General features: G+C 44.2%; 1 protein-coding gene across 1 annotated transcript in view; it reads left to right on the forward strand.

The window, feature by feature from the left end:
• LOC122550456 (T-cell surface protein tactile) overlaps positions 1 to 14,195 on the forward strand; it is a 108,232-nt gene that overhangs the window by 41,934 nt on the left and 52,103 nt on the right. Inside the window, exon 2 of the mRNA XM_043691198.2 lies at positions 532 to 882. Within this exon, the coding sequence (XP_043547133.2) occupies positions 532 to 882 (351 nt within the window). The remainder of the gene's footprint in view (positions 1 to 531; positions 883 to 14,195) is intronic.

The following is a 14,195-nucleotide window of genomic DNA, read 5'->3' on the forward strand; positions in this document are numbered from 1 at the left end:
TGTAGTGCATGACTCTTTCAGGGTTTTCTGTCACTGTTGAGGATTAATAAAGCAAACCAGGTTCCAAGTTGTATTCACAGGACAAGTCAGCAGGAAACAAAATATGTCTTTTTATCTTTATACAAGCCCTTGACTTGACCTTAGTTAGAATGCATCCAGTGAAACAGGGGAATAGAAAATTCTGTGGGGCATAAAGTGTGCAGAAAGTCAAAAACTTTAATTTTTATTTCTGACTGCTAATTTCCAGACATAAAGCAAGCTAAAATCCCCTATTTGTGAATTAACCAGCATGTAAGCTTCAGATATTTTTTGCCTTATGTCCGCAATTCAGGCCATATGTGTGTTTCACGTTAAAGCCGTGCAAGCAGTTTGATGTAATAATATCTTTGTAGCATTGTCAGTCAGGATCCATTTAAGTGACTCTTGGTATTTTTGTGCAATGCCATCAAAAAATAAATCTCTTGTTGACAGTTTGTCTATTGCGATTTCTATGATTCTGTACCTATGTTGTTATCTTCTTGTATTTTTCAGGTCCGCAAGGAATTAGCATTGATTATGACCAAACTGTCACTGCTTCACCTGGTGAGAATATCACATTAAAATGCATCCTGAATGAAGGAAATTATACTACAATTGTGCAGGTACAGTGGAGTAACGAAAGCAATCATGACTCCAGTGCGTTTTTAGTTGCTAATCATCGATATGGTAATTATCGCACCATGGAATCTGTAAAGTTTGAATCAAAATCACCAACCAATGGAACAGGGAACATTCATTTCACAAACGTACAAGTGTCTTCTTCAGGAACATATACATGTACATTTATCACTTTCCCAACTGGAAGCCTAAAGGCGTCGACTATTCTCACTGTTCTTGAAGAAGGTAAGGCATTCAGCTTATATAACTGCCGTTGCTTGGTGCAGACTTGTATTTTCTAGCAAGGATTGTTCCATATATTAATGTGAATTACTTTTCTTCGCTCAAGAATAAGGGGTAATATTTGATAAGATGAGAGAATGGAAGGTTTGGTGGACTTTCTTTGATGCTTTTTTTCCACTAAATCAGAGAATGCCACAGTGCAAGAGGTCAGCAAGCAGCCCATTATATCTGTGTTAGCCCTGATTTTTTTTATTCATTTGTGGAATGTGGGCATTGCTGGCTGGTAAGCATTTATTGCTCATCCCTCGTTGCCCTTGAGAAATTGGTGGTGAGCTGCCTTCATGAACCTCTGCAGTCCATGTGCTGTGCATTGACCCACAATGCCCAGAAATTCCAGAGAACTCCAGGATTTTGACCCAGCGAGCGACAGTGAAAGAATGGCAATATATTTCCAAGGTGAAAGTGAGAACTGAAGATGCTGGAGATCAGAGTCGAGAGTGTGGTGCTGAAAAAGCACAGCCGGTCAGGCAGCATCCGAGGAGCAGAAAAATCGACGTTTCAGGCAAAAGTCCTTCATCAGGAATGAGGCTGGGAGCGTTGGGGGTGGAGAGATAAATGGGAGGGGGTTGGGGCTGGGGAGGAGGTAGCTGAAAGTGCGAAGGGCAGATGGCTGTGCGGGTAATGGTGATAGGTCGGAGAGGAGGATGGAGCGGATAGGTGGGAAGGAAGATGGACAGGTGGGACAGGTTATCGCTGGAAGGTTGGAACTGGGATAAGGTGGGGGGAGGGGAAATGAGGAAACTGGTGAAGTCCATTATTTATTCAAGGAATGCCGATTATTGAGGTGGGTACCTGAAAGTTTGTTGTACTTACAGTTTTTGATGTCTGATATGGGTTAGAAAAAGCATTTGTGAATTTCACCAGTTTCCTCCTTTCCTCTCCCCCCACCTTTTCCCAATTCCCAACTTCCAGCTCAGCACCGCCCTCATGACCTATCCCACCTGTACATCTTCCTTCCCACCTATCCGCTCCTCCCTCCCCTCCGAACCTATCACCTTTACCCCTACCTCCATTCACCTCTTGCACTCTCAGCTACCTTCCCCCAGTTCCCCCCCCACCTCTTATTTATCTCACCACTCCTGGCTCCCAGCCTCATTTCCTCGTTCCTGATGAAGGGCTTTTGCCTGAAACATCGATTTTCCTGCTCCTCGGATGCTGACTGACCTGCTGTGCTTTTCCAGCACCACACTCTCGAATATATTTTCAAGCCAGGATAGTGAGTGGCTTGATGGACAATTTGCATGTGGTTCCATGTATCTGCTGCCCTTGTCCTTCTCGATGGAAGCAGGCATAAGTGCTGTCTGAGGATATTTGGTGAATTTCTGCAGTGCATCTTGTAGATAATACACATTGCTTCTACTGACTGTCAGTGGAGGAGGAAGTGAATGCTTCTGGATGTGATGCCAATCAGGAAGGCTGCTTCATCCAGGATCGTGTCAAGCTTCTTGAATGTTGTTAGAGCTGCATCCATCCAGGCAAGTTGGGAGTATTCCATAGCAGTCCTGACTTGTGCCTTGTGAACAGGCTTTGGAGAGTTAGGAGGTGAGTTACTTGTGGCAGTATTCCTATCCTCTCAACTTCGTTTGTAGCCACTGTGTTGATGCTGCGAGTCCAGTTGTCTTACTGGTCAATGGTAACCTCAAGACTGTTGAAAATGGAGGATTCAGTGATGGTAACACCATTGAGTGTCAAGGAGCTGCAGTTAGATTGTCTCTTATTAGAGATGGTCATTGCCTGGCATTTGCATGGCATGAATGTTACTTGCTATTTGTCAGCCCAAACCCTCGATTTTGTTCAGATCTTGTTGCAATTGAATAGGGATTGTTTCAGTTTTTGAGGAGTTGTGATGATGCTGAACAATGTGCGAACATCCTCACTTTTGACCTTGTGATGGAGGGAAAGTCATTGATGAAGCAGCTGAAGATTGTTGAGACTACAACACTACCCTGAGATGCTTCTGCAGAGATGCCTTGGAATTGAGATGACTGATGTCTCATAACCAAATCCATCCTCCTATGTGCCACTATATGACTCTAATCTGTGGAGAGATTCCCCCCTGACTTCCCCCCAGTCTATTATCCAATTTTTCCCACTCTCTGATCTTTCTCGATATTCTTGTTCATAATGCTGTAAGTTGGGTAATTGTGGCCATTCTACGTTCCTGATCCTGTGGTTATTGGTTGCATTGTACAAAAATGCTACATTTTGCTGACAGTGGAGATCATTCCAGGATCCTCCTCGGATATGAGAACCTAAAAGAAGCAATAAAGAAATAACTTGAACTAAAAATGTGTATGCCCAAGCTTTTTGGCATGGTGTGTGTGATTTGCAAGTTTTGATGTTTGGAGTTCATTGGTCTGATTTTATCCTGCACCTAAAGAGGTCCAATGCTGCTTCCTCTTCCTTTGCTCCACTGACGAAATCAATAAATAGGAGAAGGTCCAGCAGCAATTTACTGTCACCCTCCTCTTCCTAAAGTCAAAGTGTCTCTCCCTCTTAAATGTGTCAGTTGGAGAACCAATGGTTGGAAAATTGAGCAGCAGGGGAGGGAGAGAGTTGCAGGATAATGGATGCAATGCTCATTGGCATCAGTGGTGAAAATGGACATGTTAAAGTTTGCTGTGGTTAACAAAAGCTAGAAATCCCTGAAGGATCACATTCTGATGGATATGGGAGCAGGCCACCCATTTGTGACCAGTGTGTTTACTGGTCTGCTCTAAGGTATTCCTCTCACTGAGTGCTCCTGCAGATTGTTTGACTGGAGCAACAGCTGGGAACTGCCAGTTATTACACATGAAGGAACCCTGTCAGATCCTGGCAAATCTCAGACAGTTGCTGTCTGATTAATCTGGCAGCTCTCTTTCCGCTGTCTACTTAAGACCATAAGCAATAGGAACAGGAGCAGGCAGCTCAGACCTTCTAGTCCGCTCTGCTGTTCAAAAGGATCATGGCTGATCCAACATTCCCCCTATCCATCTTCCTGCGTTTTCTCTATTCACACAATCTGCCCCTTCCTTTTATTTTCTGGTAACAATCAGCCCCATCACTAACCTGCAGTCAAACCTTCTCTTTTACCTTTTATTGTCTAATTTCAGTGCAACTGAACCCCTGGTCCTCACCCCAATTGTTTAGTTTAAAGCCCTATCTACAGCCCTCATCTTCAACTTTCTCTCTGAGCTGCAACAAGTATCCAATCAATTCCAATCAGGAAAATAAAACCCTTTACCCACTGGGTTGCTCATCTACTGGGTCAACTATTATACTTTAAATGTGTGTCGTTATCATTTGAGATCAAAAGTCATCCAGTCTGTTTCCTTTAATGTGTTAAATAAGGAATAAAATGCTAGGCATGACAATAGACAATATTTATGAGGAAATATGTAATATGATGAGTTGACATTTGTCTTTAGTTAGATGTATAGTATCTCTTAAAATGCGGGTCAGTGAACAATCATTCAACGTGTTGTGTTTGCTAGTAACCTGCATTTTAAAGTTACCGTAAAAGTTAAACCTTTGACACTCCACATTGCAACTTCGTGTGTGAGTCAGCTTTTTGGTTTGTGTGAAACTTTATGATGGAAATACTCTTACATTAGGGTACTGTGTTGCTTTTAATTTTTTTTGTGTCTGGCCAGTTTTTCAATCCACATAGCATTTAGATCTTTCTGTAAACATGCTGCGCTGCAGTGTTCAACATGAAGCATGGCCCTGGTGGTACTTTCCAGGCTGCTGCAACTAGACACACTTGTATTTAGCAGAGACATTGGTAGATGATCTCAAACGAAAGACTAGGATCATGATTTACAGGACAGAAGTGATCCATTCACTCCTGCAGGCTTCAGAGACTTGCAAAAGAGTCACTTTCTTTAATTGTAATTTTTGCTTCTGCTGTTCTGTCAAAAATCACTCTTAAAAATTGTTGTATGTTCCCTGTTTAATATCAAGTGCCGTAAGTGTAATTGCAGGCTCTTGACACTAGGTGGTTCAGTGGAGTAATTTTCTAACATTGTTTTGTCTTTGTTACCTTATCCTTCTCAGAGAACTTAACCACCAAAAAAAAGAGATGGAATGAATTCAGCACGTTTGTTCTGGCCAGTTTTGTGCACTTAATCTGTTTCTATAATGACATTTGGTGTTTATTTCATTTGGAGATAAAATAGGCAAATAATCATGTGAAATGTAATGTAGTCTCATCTCATTAAAATTCCATAGCGTACATTTCCTGTCTAAATGAGACAGCCAGTTTTGCACAGCAAGTTCTCCCAAGTAACAAATAAGCTGCTTTCATGTAAAGAATCTTCTACTTTTCAGGCAGTCCTTTTGAGATCAGGAATGACTTGCTTCCATCCCATGAAATGGCAGATCATTCCAGTGTATGATCAGCATGTCTCCACCTCTGGGGAAAGTGGTGTGTCATGACTCAGGCTGATGAGATGTTTGGAGGTTTCTGAGGTCTCTTTTGTGCCTCTACTTCACCTCTGTGTGTTCCCGGATGTGTTTGATAGCTTCTTGAATGGCTCCTTCCATTCTGGTAAGATAAAGCTGGGGCTTCAACAAGCTGACAGGATGTTTCATATCTTCATGGATGTTTTGAGGACATCCCTGAAAGGTTTCCACTGTCTTCCTGAGAGGGAACAAAAATGGCCAGAACAAAAACCGAAGTCATTTGAAGGGTTGGTTTCTATTTTCGTTGGTGAATTAGGTTTTCTCATAAGGACAAGATAACAAAGACAAAACAATTAGAAAATTCGAAAACTCGAAAATTACTTCACTGAACCACCTAGTGAAAAAAAAGCCTGCAATTACACTTGCAGCTCTTCATATTAAATAGGAAATATACAACAATTTGGAGGCGTTGACATTGAACACCTTTTTTGTGATCACATTACCATGGGAAGTCCTTTGAGGTATTTGCTCTGTCTTGTCCAAGTCTCTGAAGCCTATAGCAGTGAGTGGATCACTTTTCTGTCTTGTAAATCATTTTGTTTGAGATCGTGGTTCTGACTTCCTTATTTGGCTGAAAGCTGAATAGGCCTTTTGGAGATAATGATGAATTTTTTTCTCCTCATAAGCAGGAATGGTGCCCATTTTTTAAAACTGAGTGTGGCTCTTGTAAGAAATTAGGTCGTTTTCAGAAAGTGTGCCAAAGAAGGACACAACCACAGAGAAACAAAAGACCAAAAAAACTACTCACACAATCACAAAACATCTTCACGAGAAGGTAAACCCTCAGTTTCCTTAATGGAAATCATTGACCCAGATCAAACATTTCAGCATGCAATGTGCGTCAATGTGCCTGTCACAAATGTCACAATCAGACAGTCTAAACAACACAGGAAAAGGTCCTTTGGCCCATCATTTCCATGCTGGTCATCAAGTGTCTATCAATTTTAACCCCATTATCCAGGTTCATATGCCATGATGTTTCAAATGCCTATCTAAATAGCTCTTAAATGTCTTGAGGGTTCCTACCTCTACCAGCGTTGTAGGAAGTAAGTTTCAGCTATCTACCACCCTCAAATCCCCTCCAAATCTCCTGCTCTCTGCATTAAAATAGTGCCCCTAGTTATTTAACCCTCCACTAAGGGGCAAGTTTCTCCCTATCTACGCTATCAATGCTCTTCATAACTTTATATGCCTCAATCAGATCCTGTTTCAACCTTTTCTGCTCGAAAGAAAGCAACTGCAGCCTACCTAGTCTCCCTTCATAGCTGAATAGCTCCAGCCCAGACAACCTCCAAGTGAATATCCCCACACCCTCTCTACTGGTATCCAATAGTAAAGCAACCAAAACTCCACACGTGTTTAAGCTGAGATTAGATTCCCTACAGTGTGGAAACAGGCCCTTCAGCCCAACAAGTCCACACCGACCCTCCAAAGTGTAACCCACCCAGACCCATTCCCCAACCCAATATTTACCCCTGGCCAATTCACCTGACATGCGCACCTTCTGGATTGTGGGAGGAAACCACACAGACACGGGAAGAATGTGCAAACTCTACACAGACAGTCACCCAAGGTGGGAATCGAACCAGAGTCCCTGGCACTGTGAGGCAGCAGTGCTAACCACTGAGCCACTGTGCCATCCTGGACCTAACAAATGTTACACAAAGCCCCATCATGACCACTTTGCTCTTGTATACAAGGCGTTGATGAATAAAGGAGGAGAAAATGAGGGCTGCAGATGCTGGAGTTCAGAGTCGAAGAATGTGGCACTGGAAAAGCATAGCTGGTTAGGCAGCAGCCGAGGAGCAGGAGAATCAACATTTCGAACATAAGCCCTTCATTTGGAATAATGAAGGGCTTATGCTCGAAACCTTGACTAATAAAGACAAGTATCCCATTTACCTTTTTAACGCTTATCCAACTGTCCCTCCAATCCTCTGTACTTCCTCGGGTTTTACTGTTCAGTGTGTACTCCCTTGCCTCGTTAGTCCTCCCAAAATGCATCCCGTCAGTTTTCAGGACGAAATTCCATTTAGCATTGTTTAGCAGCACTGAACCTGCAGTACATCACTGGACACAGACTTCTGGTCACAAAAACATCCTTCAATTATCACCTTGCGCTTCCTGCAAATGTTGGATAAAATTGCCCAAACTGCTGTGGATGTCATGGGCTCTTGGCTTCTTAATCAGCCTGCCTTGCAAGATCTTGTCAAAAACCTGGCTGAGGTTCATACAGACCAAATCAACTGCACTCCCCTCATCTACATAGCTCTCCGATATATTCATTCAAATTTGTTAGATGCAAGAGTGTCAAGTTAGAAATCTGAGCAAGTGTCACAACTTTACTGGACAACAAGTCTCTGTTGAAAAAATGCTTTTACGAGCAAACAGAAATGCAATTACATGGTCTAAGGGGCATTACACTTAATGTCAAAGTGTGCTACAAGCAACTGTCCAGCATGGAGACACCAATTACTAGAAACTCTGTAAATACTTCACAACAAAGAATTTTCACTGCTGAGTATCAAAAGGTGGAAGAGATTAAACAGTTTAGTAACAAGGAAAAGTTTGAAGAAAATTTTGCCAGGCTCCATAAGCTCACGTCAGAACCTAAACAAAAAGTAGAATCACCTAAAGGCACTTTCATCAAGTGAAAAAAATGTTCATACCATCAAAAAGGTAACTACAGCAGTATGGCCAAAATATTTTCCACTGCAATCAAACTAAAGAGAGTTCAGATTCCAAATGGTAACCAAGTTCAAAATAAAGTCCAAACTAAGAGGCAGTAACTACATTGACTACAACTCATGAAAGGATATATAGTAATAGACAGAAAATAGATGCATCTGCAACTATACTGAGACATTTGCATCTAAGTGCAGTGAACAATTGCTGATGACAATTCAAGTCAAATATTAATTGCTGAGGTAATGGAGAAGTGTTAAGTTCAACCAAAATATCTGATATCTTCATCTTACCATAAATAACCACCAATGACAATGAAGGATATCACATCAAGCAAGAATGAATGTCCAGGTTGAGGAAGTCAGCAAATGTGTTTCACCAATAAGTGAATCAGTGAGGGGATAACAGAGAGGCCAAAATAGGCAAGAAGGTGAAGTAGGAAGTCTACTTATGACACACAAACCAACAGGTGGAATAAGAACCAAATTCCATTGACATAAATTGACAATGTAGTGCAAAACACTCCATGGAAGACACCATTAAGAAAAAACAAACAACATGTGAATATCCAAGGTCTTCAAAAGAAAACATTGTTGACTATAGCAGGGGCCACACCAAGACCTGAAAAGAATAAGCACACATGATCAAAGTTCTATGTAACTGAAATACAAGAGATGAATGATTAAGGTAGTGGATGAAATGTTGATCAACTAGGATGTTGGTGCCAACAGAATAGACTGACTACACTCCATCTGCAGAATGACAATTCCGTGACTCTATGAATGTGAGATTAATGACTCTCGAGTTTTAGAGGAGGGCCACAGACTTCAGACCTTTGGGAAGACAATCCATGAAAACTACCTTCTCCCTCACAAAGTCCCTTCTACCTCACAAACACCCTTCTCCCTCACAAACTACCTTCTCCTTCACAAACACCCTTCTCCCTCACAAACTACCTTCTCCTTCACAAACACCTTTCTCCCTCACAAACCCCCTTCTACCTCACAAACCCCCTTCTCCCTCACAAACTCCCTTTTCCCTCACTAACCCCCTTCTCCCTCACAAACTACCTTCTCCTTCACAAACCCCCTTCTCCCTCACAAACTACCTCCTCCCTCACAAACCCCCTTCTACCTCACAAACCCCCTTCTCCCTCACAAACTCCCTTTTCCCTCACTAACCCCCTTCTCCCTCACACACTACCTTCTCCTTCACAAACCCCCTTCTCCCTCACAAACTACCTCCTCCCTCACAAACTCCCTTCCCCCTCACGAACTACCTTCTCCCTCACAAACTCCCTTCTCCCTCACAAACCCTCTTCTCCCTCACAAACTACCTTCCCCCTCACAAACCCCCTTCTCCCTCACAAACTCCCTTCTCCCTCACAAACTCCCTGCTCCCTCACAAACCCCCTTCTCCCTCGCAAAACCACTTCTCCCTCACAAACTCTCTTCTCCCTCACAAAACCACATCTCCCTCGCAAACCCACTTCTCCCTGACAAACTCTTTTCTCCCTCAGAAACCCCCTTCTCCCTCACAAACTCCCTTCTCCCTCATAAACCCCCTTCTACATCACAAACCCTCTCCTCCCTCACAAACCCCCTTCTCCCTCACAAAACCCCTTCTCCCTCACAAACCACCTTCTCCTTCACAAACCCCCTTCTCCCTCGCAAACACCCTTCTCCCTCACAAACTCCCTTCTCCCTCACAAACTCCCTTCCCCCTCACAAACACCCTTCTCCCTCACAAACCCCCTTCTCCCTCACAAACTCCGTTTTCCCTCACAAACTCCCATCTCCCTCACAGACCCCCTTTCTCTCACAAACTCCCCTCTCCCTCAGAAATCCCCTTCTCCCTCACAAATTCCCTTCTCCCTCACAAACTCGCCACTCCCTCACAAAACCCCTTCTCCCTCACAAATGACCTTCTCCTTCACAAACCACCTTCTCCCTTGCAAACCCACTTCTCCCTCACAAACTACCTTGCCCTCACAAACCCCTTTCTACCTCACAAACTAACTTCTCCCTCGCAAAATCACTTCTCCCTCGCAAACTCCCTTCTCCCTCACAAACCCCATTCTCCCTCACAAACTACCTTCTCCCTCACAAACTCCCTTCTCCCTCACAAACCCCCTTCTCCCTCACAAACTCCCTTCTCCCTCACAAACCCCCTTCTCCCTCACAAACAACCTTCTCCCTCACAAACCCCCTTCTCCCTCACAAACTACCTTCTCCCTCAAAAACCCCCATCTCCCTCACAAACTCGCTTCTCCCTCACAAACCCCCTTCTCCCTCACAAACCCCCTTCTCCCTCACAAACTCCCTTCGCCCTCACAAACTACCTTCTCCCTCACAAACCCCCTTCTCCCTCACAAACTCCCTTCTCCCTCACAAACCCCCTTCTCCCCCACAAACCCCTTTCTCCCTCATAAACCCCCTTCTCCCTCAGAAACCCCCTTCTCCCTCACAAACTACCTCCTCCCTCACAAACTCCCTTCTCCCTCACAAACCCCCTTCTCCCTCACAAACAACCTTCTCCCTCACAAACTAACTTCTCCCTCACAAACTCCCTTCTCCCTCACAAACACCCTTCTTCCTCACAAACTCCCTTCTCCCTCACAAACTCCCTTCCCCCTCACAAACACCCTTCTCCCTCACAAACCTCCTTCTCCCACACAAACACCCTTCTCCCTCACAAACTCCCTTCTCCCTCACAAACTACCTTCTCCCTCACAAACTCCCTTCTCCCTCAGAAACCCACTTCTCCCTCATAAATTTCCTTCTCCCTCATAAATTCCCTTCTCCCTCACAAACTTCCTTCTCCCTCACAAACTCCCTTCCACCTCACAAACTACCTCCTCCCTCACAAATTCCCTTCTCCCTCACAAATTCCCTTCTCCCTCACAAACCCCCTTCTACCTCACAAACTACCTCCTGCCTCACAAACTCCCTTCTCCCTCACAAACAACATTCTCCCTCACAAACTACCTTCTCCTTCACAAACCACCTTCTCCCTCACAAACCCCCTTCTCCCTCACAAACTCCCTTTTCCCTCACAAACTCCCTTCTCCCTCACAAACTACCACCTCCCTCACAAACTGCCTTCTCCCTCACAAACCCCTTTCTCACTCACAAACTACCATCTCCCTCACAAACCCCCTCCTCCCTCACAAACCCTCTTCTCCCTCACAAACTAACTTCTCCCTCACAAATCCCCTACTCCCTCACAAACTCCCTTCTCCCTCGCAAACTCCCTTCTCCCTCAGAAACCGCCTTCTCCCTCACAAACTCCCTTCTCCCTCAGAAACCCCCTTCTCCCTCACAAACTCCCTTCTCCCTCATAAACTCCCTTCTCTCTCACAAACCCCCTTCTCCCTCACAAACTCCCTTCTCCCTCGCAAACTCCCGTCTCCCTCGCAAACTCCCGTCTCCCTCAGAAACCGCCTTCTCCCTCACAAATTCCCTTCTCCCTCACAAACCCCCTTCCACCTCACAAACTACCTCCTCCCTCACAAACTCCCTTCTCCCTCACAAACCCCCTTCACCCTCACAAACTCCCATCTCCGTCACAAACCCCCTTCTCCCTCACAAACTCCCTTCTCACTCACAAACCCCCTTCTCCCTCACAAACTACCTCCTCCCTGACAAACTACCTCCTCCCTCACAAACTTCCTTCTCCTCACAAACCCCCTTCTCCCTCACAAACCCCCTTCTCCTTCACAAACTACATTCTCCTTCACAAACCACCTTCCCCCTCACAAACCCCCTTCTCCCTCACAAACCCCCTTCTCCCTCACAAACTATCTTCTCCCTCACAAACTCCCTTCTCCCTCACAAACCCCCTTCTCCCTCACAAACCCCCTTCTCCTTCACAAACTACCTTCTCCCTCACAAACTCCCTTCTCCCTCACAAACCCCCTTCTCCCTCACAAACTACCTTCTCCCTCACAAACCCCCTTCTCCCTCACAAACCCCCTTCTCCCTCACAAACTATCTTCTCCCTCACAAACTCCCTTCTCCCTCACAAACCCCCTTCTCCCTCACAAACACCCTTCTCCCTCACAAACTACCTTCTCCTCACAAACCCCCTTCTCCCTCACAAACTACCTCCTCCCTCACAAACTACCTTCTCCTCACAAACCCCCTTCTCCCTCACAAACCCCCTTCTCCTTCACAAACTACCTTCTCCTTCACAAACCACCTTCTCCCTCACAAACCCCCTTCTCCCTCACAAACCCCCTTCTCCCTCACAAACTATCTTCTCCCTCACAAACCCCCTTCTCCCTCACAAACCCCCTTCTCCCTCACAAACACCCTTCTCCCTCACAAACCCCCTTCTCCCTCACAAACACCCTTCTCCTTCACAAACTACCTTCTCCTTCACAAACCATCTTCTCCCTTACAAACCCCCTTCTCCCTCACAAACCCCCTTCTCCCTCACAAACTATCTTCTCCCTCACAAACTCCCTTCTCCCTCACAAACACCCTTCTCCCTCACAATCTCCCTTCCCCCTCACAAACACCCTTCTCCCTCACAAACCCCCTTCTCCCTCACAAACACCCTTCTCCCTCACAAACTCCCTTTTCCGTCACAATCTCCCTTCTCCCTCACAAACCCCCTTCTCCCTCACAAACTCCCTTCTCCCTCACAAACTACCTTCTCCCTCACAAACACCCTTCTCCCTCACAAACCCCCTTCTCCCTCACAAACTCCCTTCTCCCTCACAAACCCCCTTCTCCTTCACAAAACCCCTTCTTCCTCACAAACTATCATTCAACCAATTCCAAAAAATACATGCTTGGGGAGAATAGTGAAAGTGCCAGATTGTTTGAATTTGTATAGTCAAAAATTTGATTAGATAGTGTAGAGGTAACTGTAAAGATGTATGCAAATGTATAACAATATAGTAATAATAATTAGGGAAAAACACTTGGTGGAAGATGTTGCAATAGAGTATAAACAACACTGGATTAAAGGCTGTGATATTATCACCCCATTGTGATAATATGGGGAATTGATCAGAGTAAATAAGGCTGTTGTAGGAGACTGACCAGAGACTAATATGAACTTTACTGACTCTTTAGTAACATAGGTCATATTCATGTAACCTATGAATAGTTCTTGAAATGCAATAAACTTCATATTACTTACTCAAGAAGACTCTTTGAGTTGGATCAGAAAGGTGTTACTTTAATTCACATCAGATCACTTCAGCTTGAAAGGGCTCACACAGAAGAACCACAGAAACTATGTTAGAATTGTATGCTTAATATGCTCTTGGCATTTTATTTGGCCTCTGATTTCTGATCAACTCTATTCCTTTTGAATGCAAGACAGGGCAGTGGCCTGAAATTCTGGGGCAAGTAACACATCTCTTGACTAGCCAAAGCCTGTCAACTGGTATATAATAGTAGCAATAAAACATGATTCGGAGGTGCCGGTGTTGGACTGGGGTGTACAAAGTTAAAAATCACACAACACCAGGTTATAGTCCAACAGGTTTAATTGGAAGCACTAGCTTTCGGAGTGATGCTCCTTCATCAGGTGAAGGAGCGTCACTCCGAAAGCTAGTGTGCTTCCAATTAAACCTGTTGGACAATACAACATGCATTGTGACAATTAGTGAAACCCCCATTCACAGTACTTTCTAAGCCTGTGACCCCCTACTATCTAAGACAAGGACAGCAGTTGCATGAGGATAGTCCCACGTGCCAGTTTCCCTCCTCGTCACATATTATCCTCACTTGGAAATATGTCACCATCCCTTTATTTGTTGTTGACTCAAAGTCCTGCAACTCTCCAAATGAGCATTTGTAAGAATACTTCCGCAAAATGAATTGCAGTGATTTATAAAAGCCAATCACCTTCACATTCATGAGGTCAATTAGAGGTGAGTAATAATTGCTCGCCTTGTTCATAATGCTGATACTGCAAGAACATCTTTTTAAAAACAACTGTCATTTTATAATAAAGCTGCAACTGTAACTAGTTACCATTTTCCATGAAAGAATTAGCTAACGTGAACATATTGTCCGACAATATTCACTTGGTTCTATAGTGAGTAAAATGTGCTGTGAATATTAGCTTTTCATTTTGGAATGAAATGTACAAGAGAGCAACAAAGT

This window comes from Chiloscyllium plagiosum, unplaced genomic scaffold (genome assembly GCF_037043375.1).
Source record: "Chiloscyllium plagiosum isolate Xiang-an unplaced genomic scaffold, Cpla_swu_hap1 HiC_scaffold_6, whole genome shotgun sequence".
Taxonomy (NCBI): domain Eukaryota; kingdom Metazoa; phylum Chordata; class Chondrichthyes; order Orectolobiformes; family Hemiscylliidae; genus Chiloscyllium; species Chiloscyllium plagiosum.